The sequence below is a fragment of the Apostichopus japonicus genome, chromosome 2 (genome assembly GCF_037975245.1).
Source record: "Apostichopus japonicus isolate 1M-3 chromosome 2, ASM3797524v1, whole genome shotgun sequence".
NCBI lineage: Eukaryota > Metazoa > Echinodermata > Holothuroidea > Aspidochirotida > Stichopodidae > Apostichopus > Apostichopus japonicus.
The window spans coordinates 23,742,466-23,765,577 of record NC_092562.1 but is presented as its reverse complement, the minus strand read 5'-3'; the positions used below and the strand labels follow the sequence as shown (position 1 = coordinate 23,765,577).

Here is a 23,112-nt window from a genome sequence, read left to right as displayed (position 1 = left end):
CGCACAGCACAAAATCTATTCACCAACTGAACTTTCACTCGCTACAATTGACAATACCAATTTATTCTCTGTACGGTACTTTGCTGCTGTACAGAATCCAATCATAGGCGTAGGAGGCGGGGGGGGGGGCTGGGGGGGCTGCAGCCCCCCAACCAAAATTTTTGGTGAAAATTCGGGCAATATGCTGAGAATTTTTCGGGCACCTACTGGAAGAATAATAATTTGCAGTGTGTTTTTCATTTTTTGGGGGGTAAAATTCGGCAATATGCTGATAATTTTTCGGGCATCTACTGAAAGAATAATAATTTGCAATGTGTTTTTCAAATTTTTGGTGAAAATTCGGGCAATATGCTGAGAATTTTCCAGCACCTACTGAAAGAAAATAATTTGCAATGTGTTTTTCAAGTTTTTTGGTGAAAATTCGGGCAATAAGCTGAGAATTTTTCGGGCACCTACCAGTGGCGGAGCGTCCATACAGTCAGAAGGGGCGGATGCCCCTCTGACAGACTCAAATGGACTGCTGGTGCCCTTTTCAGCTTTTTACCACTCTTTACTTATTCATGATTATTGACTTTTTTATTGCGTTCTCAAATTTCTTTGACATTTGTCACATTTTGTTGGTGCAATTTTCTGACAAATGGCGGTGACACCTATTTATTCTTCGTTTATCTTGATATTAGCAAGGCCTGGAAAGGGTCATTTCCGGCGATCTAGGGAATATCTTTACTCAAAAAATTTACGCTCCGCGCCTGGCACCTACTGAAGAGAAGAAGAATTTGCAATGTGTTTTTCAATGGTTAAACTTATATTATTATCATTATTGTTGTAACGACTTCCCCAATAATTGTAACCAATATGGAAGGGTAGAAACACGGAAAATGATTGTTTGTTATTGGCATGTGATGTAATAACCGAAGAATGCCTATATGATAAGCACATGAACATGCGCGCGAACAGCACGAAAAATTTTGGATATATTTTTCGGGCAAGTCGTTACAGCCCCCCCAAATCAAATGAGGCTCCTACCCCTATGAATCCAATAGAAAAGTAATCCAACTTTACATGCTATATAGCTAGAAAAACAGGCCATGGTGTCTAAATGTCCCTCATAAAATGATCTTTCTGTGCAATATGCTCAAACTGTAAACACTAAAAGAAGAGAAAATACAATTAAGTGAAATATGTCACACAATTATAACATGATACTGCACCTATCTATTTGTATCAAATAATGTCCAACCTATCATTGGCAACTTGACTCTACTAGGCAGAGTATAAAGATGTTATTCCAGACCTGCTTTGGATTCTCCAATTTCTCCTTACACTGTCTTCACTGCAAAATAATGTACCAAACCTCCACTAGTTGTTGCTTCCCTACAGACTATGTGCCCATATCAAGCCATTCTTTTACACATTGTAAATCTTTGTTTGAGAAGAAATTCTGAAATGCAAAGACGATCATAAGAGGACAGCAACCATCTTTTAAAACACATATAAAATTTAACTTATTGTGTCACAGGCATGAGGCCACAATAGCACTCTAGAGACAATTTATGCCAAGCCTGTCATGAGATAACCAGAGAAGCTTTTCAAACTGGCTATTCAGAACCCTTAAATGAATGAGCACCATTATTTTTTGCAATAAACCAAAATTCTATTACATACAAACTCTAAGACGTGTCATGTTCTTAATTGATAATCCTCTTCGCAGACTTAATATCAATAATCGCCCTTGTGTTCTTAAATGTCAAGAAGGCCTTTTCCATGCTTGCTTCCTTTGCTGGCGTGGCAAATTGATTACATAACACAGGCTAACATTCCAGACTAATAACCTTAAAAGATGAAGAAGTGGGCAGTGGCGAAAAATGAACAGCAGTCTTACTAAACGGCGGATTTTCAAATGCGTGCTATAATACAGTGATAGACAGTTATTAAACACGTAACATTGAACATTGACATGTGAAAAGTAATCATTGATTGCCCAGAAAAGCCATTATAGGAGTGCTTCTCCAAACTAACTTCAAAGTTGCTTAGGCCTAATACTGCTTTAACAAAAATATATTTTGCTGCATAGTTGTGTGTTTATTGCAAGTACATGCAACATTAACATCAACCTTAAGCCGCATTATGTAGACATACCCAGAATGTTTCATTATCTTTCATCTTTTGACTAGTGTATGGTGCTACAGAAAATGAGCTTGCTTACAAGATTTACAAGAGTTTGTCCACTTGTAGCCTTACTGACATATCACATTAAGAAAAGCAGCAGAGAACATCCTAAATAGTATCTAATTACGTACCAAGTTTGAAGATCAAGCAAGCTCCGCACAGTGGTTTGTTTTGTATATACATAAAATACCTCTCTTACTCTGGTAAATGTATCAGAACTCATACATAGATGGTCTGTAATGCTATCATGGTACAATACCTTTTACTTATAAGCTATCATAATGTTCTTCATGTTGAGTTATAAATTCTTAAAATATGATACATTTGGATGATTTGCTCAGCTGTACATATTGTCTATTAAAGTAATTGAACAATTAAATGTCTTTGTGGAAATACTATTTTCTTCTGTGGATAAGTGATAAAATATTATTTAAGCTTAATTGACATGATGACATCATTCATTCTGTCTCATTTAATTGAAATCCTTCAATGTACAAATTGCTACAAATTGCAGACAATGTATAGTATTTTTTGTTAAGCAATCATCTTGGCCTTTGGAATATCCTTGAATTACTTCCTTATTGTACAAATACATAGCTGTAAATTTGCCGTGTTAAGTTTCTGACAAATAGCTCTTGTGAGTGAACTATTTTAAGTCAACTTTGGGTTAAAATTCCATCAATGTGATCATCACACCGTGACAAAGGTACACATAATGAATGCACTGAGTAACAATAGAGTGTACAGTTCTATAGAGTTTGCTTGAACAGAGAGTATAGAAATTATAAAAGGAAGTGAAGGAGGAAATACAAGTTTCAACTGCTTGTAGTCAGTCTGAGTAAAAGCAATGCAAAGCGATTAGGCATACATTTAAACCCTCCCTAATGAAATATGTGAAGGTATATAACTGCACAGAAATAACTTACAGGTGGATATTTTACAGCAGCTCACTTGATATAACTAAACATGTGTAATCCTTGCTCTATACATACATAAATACCATTAAACAGTTGTATTTATCATGTATCTTATAAATACATAACCTAAATGATTATCCAATAAAAGCATTCAACTTACTCTGACAATTACTCCCATTCCATGCAGCTTGGCAGTGTCCAGTGTCACATTCACCTGTAAATCTGTTACAGCTGCCTTCATTCTCACAGTGACAATCTTGTAAACATCCAGCCCCAAATTTACCTGGTTCACACTCTGTAAAAGAAACCATATATGACTTGAGTTTGAGCTCTTTTACAGTTTATTAGATTTGGCTCATAGAAATTATTGGTATGATCACAAAAATAAAATGTCTGTACAAAAGGAGAGAGAACTAGAGCAAAACACAATATGATCTAATATTATGATTATAGGATGACTTACTGTAGATTATAGCCAAATCCATTGCAATGCAAGAATCTGTGCTATCCCATCTATTGTATTAATTTAACATTCTCTTGACAAAAGTTTAAGTTTCATGTGGCAATGAAATTATGTCACAAAGATACTTGGACACTGCTAGATGGAGTAAATTAAGCTGTGAATTGAAGGAATATATCTTTAAAATCCAGCTATTGTTTAAAACGAGAACAATATTGGGAACAGGTATCAAGACTAAGATTTAAGCTATCATAAAGACTGCATTTGCCTGAACCAATTTCATCCAACCATTCATATTATCGTACAACCCTCCACACTTAAATACTAATACTCTTTTATAGGTAGCCAGAAAATTGCTTTCATTTTTGTTTCTTTCTGGTTTCATTCCATGCATTGATAAAGTCAATGCTTTCTCATACATGGTATACTTTGTATTATGATAATCTAAATTCTGTTAATATACTCAAAATTTTCTCATCATGTGGTTTTATACTGCACCACTGAGTTGATAGGCAAAGAAAATGAATTGAATCGAATACTGTTACAGCACAAAATTGCATAAACACGAAAAGGTGTACATGCTGACACACTATGCAGTACACTATACTGTAATTGATTCACATACTGAAACATACTTAACTATGAACTATCTGTACCTTATAAAATAAATTTTACATCCAGATAACCTCCAACTTCGACAAATGATGAAAATTGCAGGTTCAGCTGGGCATGGCTCATAGCAAATAAGCTCATTCTTTCTCAATCTAACTACTATATGGTAGTATGGCTCTCATTTGCAGCCTCTAGATTGGTTGAAAATCACTTCCAAGAACAAAAAAGCATCAACAAAATACTTACCCACTGAACAACTAAGATTTTTGAATCCAGAGTTACATCTGCAACCAAAAGGATCTATGAGACAAAACAGTCTCCCTTGGCAACCATCATCAGCTGCTCCGTTTCCAATGGTACACTCAAACTCACAAGAATAGCCAAACTTGTCAGGACCACACCCTGAAAGAAAATATTTTTGCAGTTGTTTTCACATTCAATGCAAAATTAATCAGCATTTTCTCCCTGAAAAAAAGAAAAACCACACTTGATTGTTTCAAAAACTGTATTCCATGTTGTTCCACTGTATGCCAAGAGAGATCTTCATCAACTCTCATGTGTTACCAGTGACAGTGACACCACCATAAAAACTATGCAGCTATATACACAGCCACATGCATAAGTGATTGGAACGGCAGTGTAGAGTCACTTATTCATACACTGCTTCCTCTGATATGATCCTCCAAAAGATCAAATGTAGCTCCTGTTCCTCTCATTTCTATCCATATTTCAGCAGTGTCTATTTAGTATAAAGCTAAGTCCTTGGGCTGGTCTAGAATTCATTAAAATTAAAATATAGTTGTATTAATGAAAAGAAGATAAATGCATGTTGCTACAGTACAAGTTTAAGGACTATAATAAGTCAACAATAAAATTACCTGGGAATCAAAGTTATGTTAACCTTCACCCCGAACATGGTAAATAGAAGGCTGCCCAGAGTAAGAACTCCCAACTTGGTGGATGCTTTTCACAAATATTACAAACTATATTACTTAGTTTTCCTTGGAGGAATGGGAAGAGGAGTAATTACCAACATAGTGTCCCATCTGGCCCCTCACCATCATGCAAAGAAAACCTCAAAAAAAAGAAGAAGTTCACAGACATCTGTACAAACCTGTCAGACAGTTTTGTCCCATGAATCCCGGGGCACAGATACATCTCCCAGTTTCATCATCACAAACTCCTCCATTGTAACAAATGTCACAGATACCGGTACATCCTGGTGGACCCCATCTACCAGAGCTACAAGCTGTTAGCAAAAAGGAAAACCAAGAAGAACATAGTGGAGGAAATTATATAAGGGTATTAGCATCTGATATTCCTTGATGGTTCCTTTCTTGGGGGGGGGGGTGGTTAATGAGGGGAGGAAGTGGAAGAGAAAGGAAAAAAATTGTGGTATTTTCTTTTTCTTATCGATTAACAGCATTAATAATGACGGGCATATACCCTGTACAGTCAGGGCAACTCAAAAGAAGCTAATGCCAAAAATGTTGACATTCTCGTTTCTTTGACTATCCCTAATTGGAACTTGCGAAGAAGCCTTCGTTGACTTATCAAAGCCGCAAGCTGACCAAAAGTCTCTTAGATTCATATTTAACGTCCATGATAATGAATTGTCAACAACTCTGTAACTGGACGACATACATTAATCTTGGTGAAAAGAGGCACTTATAGTTTGTGACACATCATATTTAATTTAAAGACTACGTCTTTCAATCACAATATATGTTAATCTGTGAGACAAGACTTACTCTTGAAAATAGTATCCTCTAAATTAGAAAAAAACTATGGGGTTTTAATTAGGTGTTGCCAAACAAAGCATGAACAGACACTATTTTGCCAATTCTCCTCCTTTGAGACATCTGGGAACATATCACTTCAACATCAACCATACCTGGACGCTGCAAGCCTTTATACATTTGACATGGATTGACACATGTACATGAAAATATTGGTGACAAACACTAAAATATTCAAGATTTAAGTTGTTAGCACAAGCTTCAAGTACTTTTTAATCCTACCAAGAAATTAAAAAATTCTTAAGCTCGACAGAAAATATATTTCATAGCATTATGACACTTGGGTCACACTAATAACATGAAAGACAAGTTTATCTTTTTTTCTGATTTGCCCTGTGTTTAACACCAACAGCAGGATTTATGTTAATTGTTGCCACAGGGATAGCTAAATATACATTATAGCGCAACTAAGTTGCAATGTAAGCATCATATTGTTGATGACTATGACATAATATGCTTTGTTCTCAAACAAACAAAAGGTAGAACAAAACAAAAGTGTGATATCCCAAAATATTCAAAGGCTTTAAATTTAGAAGGCACTTTACATGCACGTACTACATCTTTTGTTGGGTTACAGCTACACAGTGGCATCTCAAATGGAGGCAAGTGCTCTGCTAATTTTTGGTGCCCTCCACCCCCCCAACCCCCCCCCCCCCCTTATTGATTTAAGTTTGCCATGTTCTGAAAGAAAAGGATTTTTTTTTTTAATTTTAACTGTAAAACTATGATTTATTTATGTCTCCCTCAAAATTTCTGCTGATATTAAGCTCTGGAAAGGATGAAAACCTCTGGTGCCAGTCTGTATTAACAGCATGCTTTCCCCATCCTCCCCCCAATGTTGCTCTCATGTTGCTGTGCCACCTCCCCCTCCACCCCCCTACTTCCAAATATCTCATGAAGTCACTGCAGCTACGAAATATGATGCACAATATACGTATGTCCTAATCAGTGTTACACCAGTTTTATAATTACACCAGCACAATTACAAATACACAAGTACACCACCAATTTATAGTTACACCAGTTGCATTATAATACTCATATAGAATGATAAATAGCTGTCTAGGCCACATCAACATACTTTTGCACTATATACATAAATACATATTACTGTATATCTTTATTATTATTAAAGATCTGTGGTATATTGAAATACAATTTCTGGTGCTTTGCTTAAACAGTCAGTCTACTGAATGACATGCTCTACAGCTTCCCTGAATATTTGGGTCATGGACGGAATGAAGAATGATCAGTATGTACAGCAGGTCACTAGTTTGGTAAACACTGAGCACAGCTCCATTATAAGCATAATGCCCATAGTGGACTAAAGTAGTACGATTTGAGATTAGATGAGAACTTTACAGTAGGAATCAAACTACATTCCTCAGTAACTGCATACACACAGCAGGCAAAATATTGTTGAAGAGCTATTATTGTATGATATACGTAAAATTTAGAAACATCTCCAGCGAAGTGCATATCTCATTGTGAATACCCGTTAATGAATAAGTTGTGTTTACAATAAATCAGGTTTAAAATTTTAACATTCATAAACTCATTTATATTCCTTGTGCATTAACCTCAAGCTGTTGCCATTGTATAGAAGAGACTTAATAATTGACGCACCTTCATAATTGATGCACCTTACTGGCAACGATACAGCAGGCAACCTAAACTAAGTTGCAGCGAAGCAGAGTTGCATATTTCATTAATTTGAATCCATTTCAGCTATGTGCTGATCAATTTGTGGTTTTTTAAGCTTTTAATACCCCTTCCCCAATTTTGCACATATTTGTGGGAGTTGGAAATCTTACTCCCTAAAAATAACCAATATTACCACAGCAAGATACCACTAATCTCTGAGACCTGACCTGTCTGAGCTTAGGGGCTCAGAGCATAGCAAACAGCATTCGGAGTCAACTGATGTTTTCTTACACAAAGGTTACAGTTAGCTTATTGAGGAATGTGTCAATTTAGGGGTATGAAAGAAAAAGATTTATGTTAATTGTTGCCTCAGGGTTAGCTAAATATACATTACAGCGCAACTAAGCTGTAATGCAGGCATCAGTTTATACAAATTATGAGACTTCAACCAATGTTGATGACATTGACATGATATTTCCACAAACAAAACAAAGGTAGAACAAAAAATTTTGGGGTATGAAAAAACTTGACACGTAGACATTTTGTGGTCAATTTCTGCTCAATTGTACGTTGCATATGCACAGAACAATAACTATCATTGATCAAGAGATCATTACATTTCTGAGGAACCACACATATGAAAAATACATAACAGTTGAGTGATTTTGATCTTTCCTTGATAGACAGCGTTGATCAAATCTTTCAGTGCGTAAATTATGAGCCCACCATGCTACAGTAAGGTATATAGTTTGATAATACTTAACTTTTGAGGTTTGCCTTGTATTCAAACTGTCTCCCTTGTACTTATATAAAAAAGCTGCTTTTTGGATCATTCAACTTTTGACCTCTGAACTTTCATGCAGAAGAATACTGTAAGTCTCTCATGGGGTAATCTTTGTACCAACTTTGAAGGTTATCGGTTGAGTTGTTGAGGAAAGTTTTACATATGGGTACTACTAACATTATACAAAGTTCTTTGACCTCGGTTGCCATGGAAACCTGTGAAATTCCAAAACTTACTGGTTTGGATATTTACGAGTGACGAGCTTACCTGTCTCCTCACAACCTTAGCACCTCATTCTACCGTGCCTATAAAGTCCTGGTAAATAAATAACACTGTGCGCCCTCTATGACCGGACCCCCCTTCCGGTCCCTCCTCCTTTCTCATGAGACCATTCCTAAAGAGTGGCCTCACGGACACGGGAGTGGGGGTGGCAAGGTCTGGCCACCCCCAACGATTCCTGTCGAGTTAACTTCCCAAAGTGAACCCCTAACAAAAAATTCACTGACGCCTTCCTAGCAGGGGGGAGTGTAACCCTCCCCGGCGCAGCGGGAAGGGGGGACACTCTCCTGAACCCTGCAGGCGGAACTACCCCTTAAACTAACAAGGAGCCTAAAGATTTACGGTCCGCCACTTGTTACCCTTAGACCAACCTAGGTGAGAACGTAAGTGGAAGACTATGTACGCAAACGCATACGAAAACACATAGGTACACTCACCGATAGACATAGTCGATGGCTCTCTGGTGGATCTGTCTATCTGGTGTGAAGCTCGGAGTCGTGAGTCAAGTCGAGCGACCGCTCCTCCGTCCGGCTGTGTCCCACCACCCTCTCGGGGGAGGGAGGCGGGAATGGAGACAGGTAAGCTCGTCACTCGTAAATATCCAAACCAGTAAGTTTTGGAATATTTACTTCGCTCCTCGCTTACCTGTCTCCTCACAACCTTAGCACCGAGTGGCACTGCCCGATGGTGGGAGGCCCGAGGGGTGGGACCTGTTACCCACCGGACCTCGCATCACCGCGCTACCAAATGCTGCTTCGGCGTGTAAAGTGTCGGTCAAGTAGCAGGCGACGAACGTAGTTGGAGTTCTCCACGCTGCTGCTTTGAGTATGTCCTCTATCGGGATGCCGGCGAATAGGGCTGTAGAGGCCGCGACCCCTCTGACGTCGTGAGCCCTTGGTCGGGAGGTTCCCGATGTGAACGGGCGTATGATCTCTACTAGCCACCTGGATAGAGTGTCTTTGGAGGCCGCTGCATAGGGTGGTCGTGGTATGATGAAGAGAGAAGTTGATTGTCTTAACTTCTCTGTCTTGCTCAGGTACCACTTCAGTGCCCTGACTGGACACCATCGTTTGTCCTCGGCTACTGATGACATGGTCTTAATTTCCGGGATGAAAATGTCTCCTGGCAAGAAGGTCAAGGTCTGGTTCTTTGCAATAAATGACGGGTCTGGAACCATCCTCACCCCGTGGCCCTCAAATCTGATGTGATTCTGCTTTGTGGATAGGGCGTGGAGGCAACTCCTCCTTCTTGCTGACGCAGCTGCGACGAGGAAGAGTGTCTTTTTTGTGAGGGCAGCCAGGGAGGCGTTAGCCATTGGTTCGTATGGTGGTCCTGCCAGGGCATGTAACACTGCTGAGACTCCCCAGGAGGGGGCCAGCCGTCTGATCTGTGGGCGACGATTCGCCATGCCTTTGATGAGTTGTGCAATGTACAGGTTATTGCTCAGTGTGGAGCCATCTGGGAAGCCCTGGTGGATGGCAGCAATGGCTGACCTGTAATTCCTGATAGTGGAGACTTGTTTACCTACTCCAAAGAGTGAGAGGAGGAACTCGGCTATCTGTGTCACAGAGGCAGCAGGCAGCAGTATCTGTCTCGGTCGGCACCATTGGTCGAACTTCCGCAGACGGGAATCGTAAGTCGCTGCGGTCGTTCCCCTTCTAGCGTCGGCTGCCATCGCGGCAGCTGCTTCTGAAAAGCCTCTCTGTCGTAGGGAAGACCGGACAGCCTCCAGGCAACTAATTGTAACCCCTTGATGTCTGGGTGGGAGAGAGTTCCCTGTCTCTGGGACAGTAGGTGGTGCTTGTCCGGTAGACTCACTGGGACGTCCATGAGGAGCTGAGGGATCTCGGCGAACCAGGGTCTGCGAGGCCAGAACGGGGCTATTAGTGTGAACCTGCCCTTGGAGTTTCCGAATTTTCCTGAGGACTTGTCCGATCATACACAGCGGCGGGAAGATATACGCATCCATGTGGTCCCAAGAGAGGGACATTGCGTCCGTGTGGTAGGCCAGGGGGTGGAATCGTCTGGAACAGAAGGTCTGGAGTTTGTTGTTCTTGTGTGTTGCGAACAGGTCTATCGTGGGCCTGCCGAAGATCGAAAAGATTCTGTCGCAAGTCTCCTGTTCCAGAGACCATTCGTTGGGGTCTATGTGCCCCCTGGATAAGGCGTCCGCCATCACGTTGAGCTTGCCCGCGATGTGGGAAGCCCGTAGGATCGCGAGTCGGCACAGTCTCTCTGAGCGGGTGCCCCCCTGCCGATTGATGTAGGCCACCACTGTCGTGTTGTCGGTGAAGATTGTGGTTATCGTTCCCTGTACATGGTCGTTGAAAACTTCCAGGGCTCTTTTGACCGCCATCATCTCTAGGATGTTGATGTGGAGAGATCTTTCTGTTTGGGACCACGTCCCCCATGCTGTGCGATTGCTCCAATGAGCTCCCCATCCGGACAGTGACGCGTCCGTCGTTATCGATGTCATTGGTAGCTGTATCGCAAAGGGTACCCCTGAACTCCAGTTGTTTGGGTCGAGCCACCATCGAAAATGTTGGGTGACCTCCTCTGACCTGTAGATGAGCGTTGTTTTGTCTGGGTCTGTAGGGTCTGCGGACCTCAGGAGGTGCAGTTGCAGGGGTCGCATGTGTAGCCTGCACAGTCTCACTATATCGACGAGGCTGGCCATGAGTCCCAGGGCCCGGAGCCATGTCCCCGTTGGTGACCCCCGGTGTGCCAAGATCTGTTGTGTGGTCGCCTTGACTGCCGCGACTCTTTCTTCTGAGGGTCGGGCTACCCCGGTGGTGAAGTCCAGTATGGCCCCGAGGAACTGGATCGTCTGGGAAGGCGATAGCCGTGATTTCTTCTGGTTCACGATCCAGCCCAGTTCTTGAAGGGTCTGGAGCGTTTTGTGGACGTTGTTGGTTGCTTCTGATAGGCTGTTCCCTACTATCAACCAGTCGTCTAGATATACTTAGAGGGTGACTCCTCTTTTTCTGAGGTAGGCGACTACTGCTCCCGCGACTCTCGTGAAGGTTCTGGGAGCCGTGGCTATGCCGAATGGGAGCGCCCGGAACTGGTAGTCTTGTTCTGCGTACCGGAACGCTAGGAATCGTCGGTGTTCTATGTGTATTAAGATGTGCAGGTAAGCGTCCCGTAAGTCTACGGTCGCCGCCCACATGCCCTTCTGAGTAGGGGTAATATTAAGTTTAAGGTCTCCATACGGAAGTGTTTTGGTCTGATGTGTTTTGTGTTCAGGGGTTTTAGGTTTAGAATGGGACGCCAGGAGCCGTCCCGTTTTTTGGTCAGAAAGAAGGAGGACCGGAAGAGCGGTCCCGTCTCTTCCAGAACTCTTGTAATTGCCTGCTTGGCCAGCAGGGCCAGAATTTCCCCTTCTAGGGCTAAGCGTTTGACGGGGTCCGTGGGTGTGAGTGTCTGCCTTCCTCCGCCCCCGAAAGGTGGGCTGGAGGAGAATTCTATTTTGTACCCGTGTCTGACTGTGTCCAACACCCACTTGTCTCCGCCAATAAATTCCCATTGCTGGGAGAAGTTTGTTAGTCTCCCCCCACCGGCGGAATGGCCGCGGTGAGGTGGGCACCCCTAGGGCCGGGCGGCGAACGCTGGTCGAGGAAAGGAGCGGTCGCTGTCCCGTCTGGTCGACGTCGAGCCTCTGCCTCCTCTGGGGGCCCAGGGGCGGGTCGGACGGAAGGCTGCCCCCCGGCTTCTGCCTCTGATACTCCTTTGCTCATAGATTTGGCGGGTGCTGCTCTCGTTCCCCTAGGTGCTCTGCTCTCCCTGGGGCGGAAGGGTCTGGTTCTCTGGGTAGGTGGGGGTCGGAATTCTGATTTGGCCAGAGTCTCCCTTCGGGCCACCTCTTCCTGCAGTTTCTTTTGGAAGCAGCCCACAAAAAGGTCTTCCCCGAGGATAGGTAGTTCCAACATTCTGTCCTTAGCCTCCGTCGAAGGCCAATGGATGGCGGAGACGATGTTTTGTCTACGGGCCTTTACGGACCTGGTAGCGATCCTTGCAAATTGATCGTACGCGAGCCTGACGAGGGGGCCCAGCAGCAGGAGGAGCTGGCCCGCTTCGTCCCTGGATACTTGGCTGCTGTCCTCAGGGAGTTGTTGGTGGTGTCGCATGAGGACTTCGGCTGATAGCATTAGTACCGATGCGAACTTCATGCCCGAACGGGCTGCCATGTCCACCTCTACCAAGAGCTCTTCTAGCTTCCTCTGGTCCGGGGTCTTGAACACGTGTGTGGATGAGGCCCCTTGTTCGGCTTTTAACCTCTCCTTGGCCTCCTGGGGGATGGTTGGAGATCTAAATAGGTCCCTCCAGGCCTCGTCAGGTACCCTGACCGCTCTATCTGCCCTGGCCGGGAAGGCCGTCCACTTGGTCTTGTTGGCAATGGCCTCAAATCTGTCATAACAGGTTGCATCTACTGGTACGGTAGTTTTGGGCTTATATGACGCTTCGCCGGTCGCCGTCAATTTTGATACCCGGCCCGCCTTCTGCAGTTGCGTCTCGGGTTCCTCGAACCCCAGGTGTCGTCTGAATATGTCTGCCGCCCGTGTTATTAGCTCCTGTGGGAGGACTCCTCCTGTCACGGGCGCCTCCTCCGGTTCGTAATTGTGGCCAAAGCTGTCCTCCATAGGATCGTAGTCGAGAGGATCTGGATCTATGGGCTCCCCTTCGTCCTCCAAGCCGGAAAGATTCACCGACGCTCTGCAATCCAGAGCGTCCGGGTCCGGGGCCGGTGGCGGGGTCATGGTCGGTACGGGGCTGGTAGGGCCCGGTGCCACGTCGGCTACCGTGGACGTCCTTTGCTCCAGCAGGGGCCGTAGCAGGCCGGTGAGTTTAGATAGCCAAGCTGGCTCCTCTTCCTGGCGCCGTCTCGGGGACCGGAGCCTCCTCTTGGATCTTCTGTATCCATCGTCGGAAGAGTCCGAGGACTCGTCGGAGATTGGGGAGTATCTCTTCCTCTCTCTCCGTCTTGGGGATCTTGTATGCGACCCCGATCTCTCCCTTCTGGGTCGGCGGGAGGACTCTCTCTCCCTACTTTCTCGGGCCGGGATCTCCGTCGGAACCCGCCTCTCCGGCTCCCTGTCCGGCTCCCTGGAGCGAGACCGGCTCCGTCTCCGCGTCCCCTCGGTTACTCTCTCTTTTGGACCTGAGCCTCCCACGGCCGGAGGGCCGCGCTCTGTGGGTTTGTGTAGCTGCGGCCCGGACTGAGACGGAGTCTCCAGCCCGGCCGAGCTGTGCCTCTGCTTCGGAGGTCTTTTCTTGGCAGGAGCCTTGCCTTTGCTCCTGCCCTTCCCTCTGGCCGTAACTGATCCGGACGTAGCCGGGGCCGTTAGGGGAATTCTTTCTCTTTCTCTTTCCTCTCTCTCTACCTCTTTCTCTCCTTCGGCCCTCTCCTGGCCACTCTCCTCCACCTCTCTCTCTACTAATCCCTCCTCCTCTCTATCTCCCGTTATTCCTGGAACCTCCGGCGCCCCGATTGCGCTCGGGATCGAGTCCAGCCTTCCCTGGAGCTTGCTATGTAAGCCATCAAGCCACAGGTCGATGTCCTGCCACTGAGCTGGTGTAAACTTAATACACACCAGGCAGGGGTCTCGTCGAGTGCAGGATCTGCATTTCGGACAAAGGTCGTGTTCGTCCCAGGCTCTGCCTGGACGAAACATAGAGCAGTTGATGCACTTCAATGGATTGCGTGACATGCTGAATAACCGGATTAAGGAAGATTACTTCTTAGTGATAAATGAACAACAATAGAAGCTTAACGTAAGAAGGGAGAACTAGGGAGGGAATTAGGCTTAGGTGGAGCGTAGCGTAACCTAGCAACGGTAAACAAGGTAACGCTATGGGAGGGCCTAACAAGAAAATGCAAGCTGAAACGAAAATGAGAGAGCGAGAAATACATACAAAAAGAGTGAATATATGAATCCCCAAAAGGGGGACAAGAGAAAACTAATTGGGGGGAAGAAGGGAGTAAACAAGCTATGAAAACAGGAAACGCACTACGAAAACAGTCCCCAAAACCCTCCCTTTTGACAAAAAGGATACTTATCGGTCAGGAAAGGACTGTCAAACTTCTAAAGATCCGAAGCTAAAAAACTTCCGGCGATCGTCGAAGAAAACCAAGACAAATTTCCAAGGAAACTATCCACAAGAAAAATATGCGTGTAGGCACTTGGAATGGTAGAATGACAAAGGAGGAGGGACCGGAAGGGGGGTCCGGTCATAGAGGGCGCACAGTGTTATTTATTTACCAGGACTTTATAGGCACGGTAGAATGAGGTGCTAAGGTTGTGAGGAGACAGGTAAGCGAGGAGCGAAGTAAATAGCAAAAGTTGCCTTTTGCTTAATTTGACCTTTAACACTTTTGTTGACCGTCAGCCTCAGTAAACATGGCTAGCACATATGTTGGTAGTGCTTGACATTCTTATTATACCTGTGTAGGTTGTAAGTCAGTGCTTCCCCTTTGCATTATATACCAGAAAGACATTGTTTCATTCTGAAGATGTCCCAAACACAAGATAATGTCATGGGGTAAAGTACTTTCCTACCAAGTTTGGAGAAAATTGGAGTAGCTGTTTAGGAAAGGGTTTAGATATAAGTTTGAATTAAAAATTATAAAACTTACTGGTTTATATTATTTATGAGTGACCCGCTTACCTGTCTCCCCGGCTCGCGGCTTACAAGTGAAACTCCCGACATTAGGAAGCGCACGAGTAGTGAAAAAACATTGAGAAACATGAAAATATATACAAATATATGAAGGTTCAAACATGAAACAACAACAACGTAATCGAACCGCCTATTCCGCCTAGTATGGGATAGGGGTTCGCGGCTTACAAGCTACTCTACAAGAGTGAAACCACACTAAAAAGCGTAAAAAAATAAGGAAAGTACATGAAACAAGCAAAACATCTTAGGAGAGGTTAAAATAGCTGAAAAACATGTACACAAGAAAACAAATGCCTATCCGCGTATCAAAGCGGAGAGGGCGAACGAACAAAGTAGTTTCGCGGAACTACTACCTGAGAAACCCCCGTTACGCTAACAAAAAACGAACGCATGGGCGAGAGTACACACTAAAAAACAGCCCCCAAAACTCCCTTCCCTAAAGAAGAGGATACTTATCAGGCTGTAAAAGGTTGTTGGAAGTGCTAGAACTCCTATAAGGAAAATTCTAGAGTAAAAATCCAAGGTATCCGGGCGAATTTCGAAGAAAATTTTTCCCAATACGAAAAACATGTGAGACACTTTGGGTGGTAGAAAAAGAAGGAGGTCACTGACCGGACTGACCGGTCACTGAGGGTGCACAGTGTTAAAAGATTACCAGGGCATACTAGACACGGTAGAATGCGGTGCTTAGGTTGTGGGGAGACAGGTAAGCGGGGAACGAAGTAAATCTACACATTTGACCTTCAACCCTTTGACTTAAATATTTGATAGAACTTGAAATATACATGTGAAGGTTGCATGTCCATTCAACGTTTGTTCCCACTTGGATCTATTATAAAAGAAAATGTGCACTTTTCTCTTAATTTGACTCAATTTGATCTCAGAGACACATGTACAAGTTCCCATCATGGGACACATGCCTACCAAGCTTGAAGAAATGGGTCCAGCTGTTTGATGCAACTAGCAGATGTCACAAACACACACACAGATTGCCAACTTTGAACAATTTTGACTTTTGATAATGGACTTCAGGTCACACCTCAGTCACCATATCATGGGTCAACCCTCAATACTTCTACTCCAAAACATGAACTGTTACCATATCATCCATTACTATAGCAACTGAAATAGCCACAATAGGCTCCAATGACATACAAATTTCATACTCCATAGATACAATTATTGGGATGAGGTAAGAAAAAAAGACTCCATCTAAGTTTCATTAACTAACGTTAGTTAACTTGCTTCCTATAATCTTCATGCAACATTGTCAAGACTTTTCACAGATTATATCTTCCAAAATGCTAGTGAAACCAAGTGGATTTGCTTTTTGGATCAATACCTAGCTGCAATGAATAAATTAGTTAAAACTGAATCACTGTTGCTGGGTGAAAATCAAACATTATACCACCACTTTTATACTCAATAAAATAAGTATTCCAAAACTTACTGGTTTGGATATTTACGAGTGACGAGCTTACCTGTCTCCTCACAACCTTAGCACCTCATTCTACTGTGCCTATAAAGTCCTGGTAAAATAATAACACTGTGCACCCTCTATGACCGGACCCCCCTCGGTCACTCCTCACTACTCATGAGACCACTCCTTAAAAGCGGCCTCACGGTCACCGAAATAGGGGTGGCCAGAATCCTCTGGCCACCCCCAAGGACTCCCGTCGACTAAACTCCTCAAAGGTGAGCCCCTAACAAAAGGCACTGATGCCTTCCTAGCAGGGAGAGTGTAATCCTCCCCGGCGCAGCGGGTAAGGGGGGGGGGAACACTCTCCTGAGCCCTGCAGGCGAAACTACCCCTTTTCCTAACAAGGAGCCTCATCCTGTAAAGACCCAACACTTGCTAACCCTAAGACAACTTAGGTGAGTACGCATATGAAAAACACAGGGTACAAAGTTACCCTCACCGATAGACATGGCCGGTGAATCTTAGTAGTTGTTGGCTCTGTCTATCTGGTGTTGTGCCTGGAGTCGTGAGCCTAGTCGAACGACTGCTCCCCCGTCCGGCTGTGTCCCACCCCCCTCGGGGGAGGGAGGCGGGAATGGAGACAGGTAAGCTCGTCACTCGTAAATATCCAAACCAGTAAGTTTTGGAATATTTACTTCGCTCCTCGCTTACCTGTCTTCTCACAACCTTAGCACCGAGTGGCACTGCCCGATGGTGGCAGGCCCGAGGGGTGGGACCAAGTACCCACCGGACCTCACATCACCGCGCTACCAAATGCTGCCTTGGCGTGTAGAGTGTCAGATAAGTAACAGGCGATGAACGTAGTTGGTGTTTTCCACGCTGCCGCCTTGGGGATGTCCTGTATCGGGATACCGGCAAAGAGAGCTGTGTAAGCCAAGACCCCACTGATGTCGTGATCTCTTGGCCGGGTATCCCCCATCGTGAACGGGCGGATCATCTCTACTAGCCATCGGGATAGGGTATCCTTGAAGGCTGCTGTTTAAGGTGGTCGTGGCAGGATGAAAAGGGAGGTTGTTTGTCTCAACTTCTCTGTCCTGTTTAAGTACCACTTCAGTGCCCTGATTGGGCACCATCGCTTGTCCTCAGCCACTGATGAAAGGGTTTTGATTTCCGGAAAGAAAATGTCCCGGGCAAGAAAGTCAAGGCCCGGTTCTTGGCAATAAGGGACGGGTCTGGAACCGTCCTCGCCCCATGGCCCTCGAATCTGATGTGGTTCTGCTTGGTTGTTAGGGCTTGGAGGTAACTCCTTCTTCACGCTGACGCTACCGCAATGACGAAGAGTGTTTTCTTTGTAAGAGCCGCCAGGGAAGCGTTCCCCGTTGACTCGTACAGCAGCCCTGCCAGGGCATGCAGCACTGCTGAGAGCCCCGCAGAGGGGGCTAACTGTCTGACTCCTGGACGGCGATTAGCCATGCCTTTGATGAGCTGGTCAATGTCTGGGCTAATGCCCAGCATGGAGCCGTCTGGAAAACCAGACGTCCTGCGTGTGGGACCTGCGGCCTGGGACCCGGGGTCCGGAGGGAGCCACTAGGATGAATTTACCCCTGGAGCTGCGGATCTTCCTCAGTATCTGGCTGATCATGCCAAAGGGGGGAAGAATTTAAACCTCTGGTCCGTCTCCAGGCAGGGACCTGGCGCTATGTGGAAGGCTGCAGGTGGGACCGCCTGTTACAAAAGATGGGCAGCCCATTGTTGCCCTTTGTCGTAAACAGGTCTATCAGAGGTATGCCGAACATGTGGAAAAACCTACCGCATATTCCTTGCGAAGGGTTTACTCGTCGGGGTCGAGTTGTCCCCTGGGCAGAGCATCGGCCCTCACACTCTCCTTTCTGGCTATATGGGAGACCCATAGGGCCATGCCAGATTCTGCAGCTGTGGTGAGGGTCTCCCATGCCAGACGGCACAATCTCTCTGCCCTGGTGCCACCCTGTCTGTTGATGTAGCTACTGTACAGTTTGCCACCACCATCGTGTTGTCTGAGAGGATGGTGATCAAAGTGCCCTGTACTTGGGCTTGGGAGGGCTCCAGAGAGCCCCAACCCCACAATCCTGAGAGCGAGGCGAAAGTACATGAAACCTGGTTATCTTTGCGAATAGAGTGTTGGGGCCGATCCTTTGCCCTGCTGACGCCACTGTGGTGCAGGAAAGTGGTTTCTCTGTATATGCTGCTAAAGAAGTCAAGGACAGTGGCCTGTATGATGACCTTGTTAGCGCCTGCAGTACCGCAGCACTCGCAGTACTGCTTGCAGTACCACAGTACCGCTGATGACCCCTTTAGTTATCAACCAGTTGCAATCAGAAAACCTCTGAAGAAAAGTAATGCCTTGATGATGTAGACCTAAGCTGTACCCTGTAAGGAGGTTTAATGGAGGTTCTTTCCATGAAAAATAATATTAATAATAATATTGAGGATTGATAATGCGCAGACCTATCTATCGATAACGATGCCAGAGGCGCTAGCAATATTACCCTGGTCAACGATAACCTGTCAAACAGAGAGAAATCCCTCCTGGATGGAAAGACGCAATGGAGATAAAGTGCCTTGCCCAAGGAAACAACAGAATGATCTGGCCAGGACTAAAACCTGCAAGCCTTAGATCACCAGTACACTGCCTACACCACTTGACCACAGTGCTCTCCAAAAATAGAGTACTGAATGGATAGTTTGCTTCATCAGAGTCTTAATCAATGCTACAACTGCACTAGATGTGGCTTTTACAACTACAGTATATGTATGTATTTGTGTATGTATTTTAGATCATCCTGCAAGTAGGAACTTGTGAAGAAGCCTCATTGGCTTATCAAAGCCGCAAGCTGACCAAAGTCAGTCTCGTACATCATATTTAATGTCCATGATTATGAATTGTCAACAGCTCTGTAACTGGATCACATACATTAATCTTGGGGTGACTTGACCCGGGGACCTTTTGATAGAAAGGCACCGGGTTTAACCACTGAGCTAACTAAGCTATATAGCCCTACTCATCAGGAACAAACTCCCAACAGGGGATGTGTAGGGTGGGTTTGTAGAAATTCCACCTCATAAATCCCTGGCTGCTTAACGGAGCCCAGGGAGTTACTCAGCAAACACAAAAGCGTTATTAAACGTTTAGTCTTTTGCTATGATAACGTGTAAGAAATATGTTACCGAAAACCTTTAGGGGCCATTATTTCAAAACAATTTTCGTTAAGACATTAATATAACATTAATAAAACGTAATATCTCATAGAAATCTTATGTCGACGTTTTATCAACACCACATTTAACGTAATAAACACGTATAAAATGTTATGATAACGTACCCGTTACTTCTCAAATCTCTTCATGTCGAGATGTGTCAATTTCATAGTGCAGTAAAAGTTTCCAACTTCCTATTGAAACCACCTAGCGCCTAGGCTAGTCAAGACTAGGCCATCAGGTGCTACGAAATGCAACTCTGCTTAAGATGTCGAAACATCGAACATTATTCATGAAGCGCATGCTGTATGTTCGGAGCGTGTTAGCGCTTGTAACTTGCTGGGGTTCTATCCTACCCCTTTTTCAACTTACTAATGCGTTTGTCTTGGTAATTCACCAAAGAAATAGAGAGAAAGGCTTATTCCATAGGATCGCTCACGTAGTCGACAGCTCGTTGCAGTAAAAGTTGAGCTTACACGTGTCAAGCCAGGTGACTGCTTGGCCCCCCCCCTCCTCTCTTAACACATGTACCACGTTGTACCTTTTCCTGGCAGTTTGCCAAGGTTATATGAACATTTTGTTTTCCTGGCACTTTGCCAAGTCTCGAGAAAGTTCTCTTCCTGGCAGTTTGCCAAGGTTTTAAAGTAAAGGGAATACTGTACGTCATGAGAACCGATTTGAAACCCCTCAGTCTTACGCATTTTAACATGTTCTGGAAGTGGGTTCCACCAGTGTTTTAAACAACAGTGTTTTAAACACAAGTAAGATATTAACCTAGGCATATGGCGATGAATTATGATTAGAGAGGAGTATAATTAGCGAGGAGAATATGACCCATGAGTGTCTGCAGGTACTCGATAAATAAACACACATTTGGGATGTGTAGTGATAGCGGTGTTTTTCCGCAAATGATTCGAACCTGTCGTCGCCGCTCAAGCTGCTACAGTAGTTCCGGGGGGGGGGGGGACACTCCCCTACTCTGGGAAGCGGGAGTAACCGTCCTCTGTAACCCCAAAATCTAGGGGGTCGACCTCGTCGTCTAGGCCGGACAGGTTGACCGACGCTCTGCAAACCAGATCGTCCTCACCGGGGAACAAATCAGGTTCCATTCTTTGGTCTGGGATTGATCGTGGTGTCGCGGCCGGGCTGGCGATCGCTCTTCGGCACCGATGTCTGTGTTCGGTGTCTGGGGATAAGTATTTCTCCCTTTGCCGTGGGAACCTGGCTCGGGCTGGTTCTCTTTTCGGATTGGGCGCTTGCCCCTGCTACCCCGTTCTGGGGGCCCAGCATTGGTAATCTCGTCGGTTCCCGGCCTCAGGACCGGCCGCGGCTCTGTTTAGGGGATCTGCGGGCCGGGCTTCTGCACCTGCTACCCCGTTCTGGGGGCCTAGCAGTTGTTAATCTCGTAGGCTCCCGACTTCGGGACCAGTTTTGGATCCTGTTTGGAGATCTGCGGACCGGGCTTCTGCCACTGCGCCCCCGTTCGCGTCGGGCCCGGGCCCTCCGGAGCCAATCTCTGGGGACCCAGCAGTCGATTGTAGCTCTGGTTCCCGGCTCCGGGGGCGGTCTCGGATCTGGAGTGAAACTTCGGTTCTGCATTCCCTTCGAGTCTCGCAGGACCCGGGGTCTCGCCGGACCCGGGGTCTCGCCGGACCCGGGGTCTCGCCGGACCCGGGGTCTCGCCGGACCCAGGCTCCCGGAGCCCGTCTCTGTGTGCGTACCATGCCGGGTACCACCACGCCGGTACTCCTCGACCCGGACATTCTGTCCTTTCCGGTCGGATTTTTTTTGTTTTTTTTTTTGGCCCGGGCTCCCGGAGCCTGCTATGGGACTGGCTCCGTTTCAGCGACCCCTCGGTCGTACTCTCTCTCTCTCGGACCCGAGCTCTCCGTGGCCTGTAGCCCGTGCTCCGTGGGTCTCTCTTGCTGCGACCCGGACTGAGACGTTGCCTCTAGCCCGGCCGAGCCGTGCCTCTTCTCAAGAGGTCTTTTCTTGGCAGGAGTCTTGCTCCTGCCCTTCCCTCTGGCCGTAATCAACCGGACGTCGCCGGGGCCGTTAGGGGTACTCTTTCTCTCTCTCTCTCCACCTCTCCTGCGGCCCTCTCCTGGCCACTTTCCTCCACCTCTCTCACCACTTCTCCCTCCTCTTCTCTCTCTCTCTCTCTTGTCTCTCCTATATCTTTTTCTGGGGCACCGATGGCCTATGGAATCAAGTCCAGCCTGCCCTGAAGCTTGCTTCTTAGACTCGTAAGCCACTGGTCTATCGTCATCTAGTGCCACTGGGCTGGCGAAAAATTTATGCCGACCAGGCATGGGTCCCGTCTGGTGTAGGTTCTACACTTAGGACACAGATCGTGTTCGACCCAGGTTCTGCCTGGCCGAAACATCGAGTAGATAAAAAACTTCAGCTGGTTACGAGACATACTAAAACGCTCGAATTAAGGAAAGACTAACTCTTAAGCTAACGAAATAATGCAAACTAACAAGAGAACGGGAGATAAATAACGGTGAGTAGAGGTACGTAGCGTAACCTAGCAACGGCAAAATACGAAAAACGCTACAAAGTGGCCTAACAAAATCAACACAAGCTGAAAAAGAACATGAGAGAGCGAAATATAGAAGAAGAAATAGCGAATAGAAAAACAATGTAGACATGCTATGAACATGAAAATACAACGACACGCCTATAGCGTGGGGAAGGAAAATGGCGGGAAACCTAGACAGTTCGCGGAACCGCAACCCCCGCAAAAAACCAAAGGGCGGAAACGCACTAAGAATAAAAACAGACCCCAAAACCCTCCCTTTCAACAAAAAAGGATACTTATCGGGCTGGAAAGGACTGCAATACTCCTAAGAATCCGAGGAAAGAAACTTCCAACGATCGCCGAAGAAAACCAAGACGAAATCCAAGGGAAATATATCCACAAGAAATTCACGTGAAGACACTTTTAATGGTAGAATGAGAAGTGAGGAGTGACCGAGGGGGGGGGTCCGGTCATAGAGGGCGCACAGTGTTATTATTTTACCAGGACTTTATAGGCACGGTAGAATGAGGTGCTAAGGTTGTGAGGAGACAGGTAAGCGAGGAGCGAAGTAAATATAGGAAATTCATTA

At 45.6% G+C, this 23,112-nt stretch overlaps 3 protein-coding genes across 4 annotated transcripts in view; all 3 read right to left on the bottom strand.

Annotated features, from left to right (window-relative positions):
- The window catches only part of LOC139982977 (receptor-type tyrosine-protein phosphatase epsilon-like), a 150,383-nt gene that overhangs the window by 43,145 nt on the left and 84,126 nt on the right, over positions 1-23,112 (bottom strand). The window lies entirely within an intron of this gene.
- Positions 1-23,112, bottom strand: part of LOC139982983 (uncharacterized) — a 39,542-nt gene that overhangs the window by 6,807 nt on the left and 9,623 nt on the right. For both annotated transcript variants that reach the window (XM_071996309.1, XM_071996300.1), the window contains 3 exons: positions 5,273-5,407; positions 4,405-4,560; positions 3,247-3,381 (listed from right to left, as the gene is read on the bottom strand). In XM_071996309.1, the coding sequence (XP_071852410.1) occupies positions 3,247-3,381; positions 4,405-4,560; positions 5,273-5,407 (426 nt within the window). The remainder of the gene's footprint in view (positions 1-3,246; positions 3,382-4,404; positions 4,561-5,272; positions 5,408-23,112) is intronic.
- On the bottom strand, positions 8,728-23,112 carry LOC139983146 (uncharacterized). Its single transcript, XM_071996530.1, has 2 exons — positions 16,912-23,112; positions 8,728-8,744 (listed from the first exon to the last, which is right to left on the bottom strand). Exon 1 carries the CDS (start codon positions 22,309-22,311, stop codon positions 21,823-21,825), a length of 489 nt encoding a protein of 162 aa, XP_071852631.1. The 5' UTR covers positions 22,312-23,112; the 3' UTR covers positions 8,728-8,744; positions 16,912-21,822.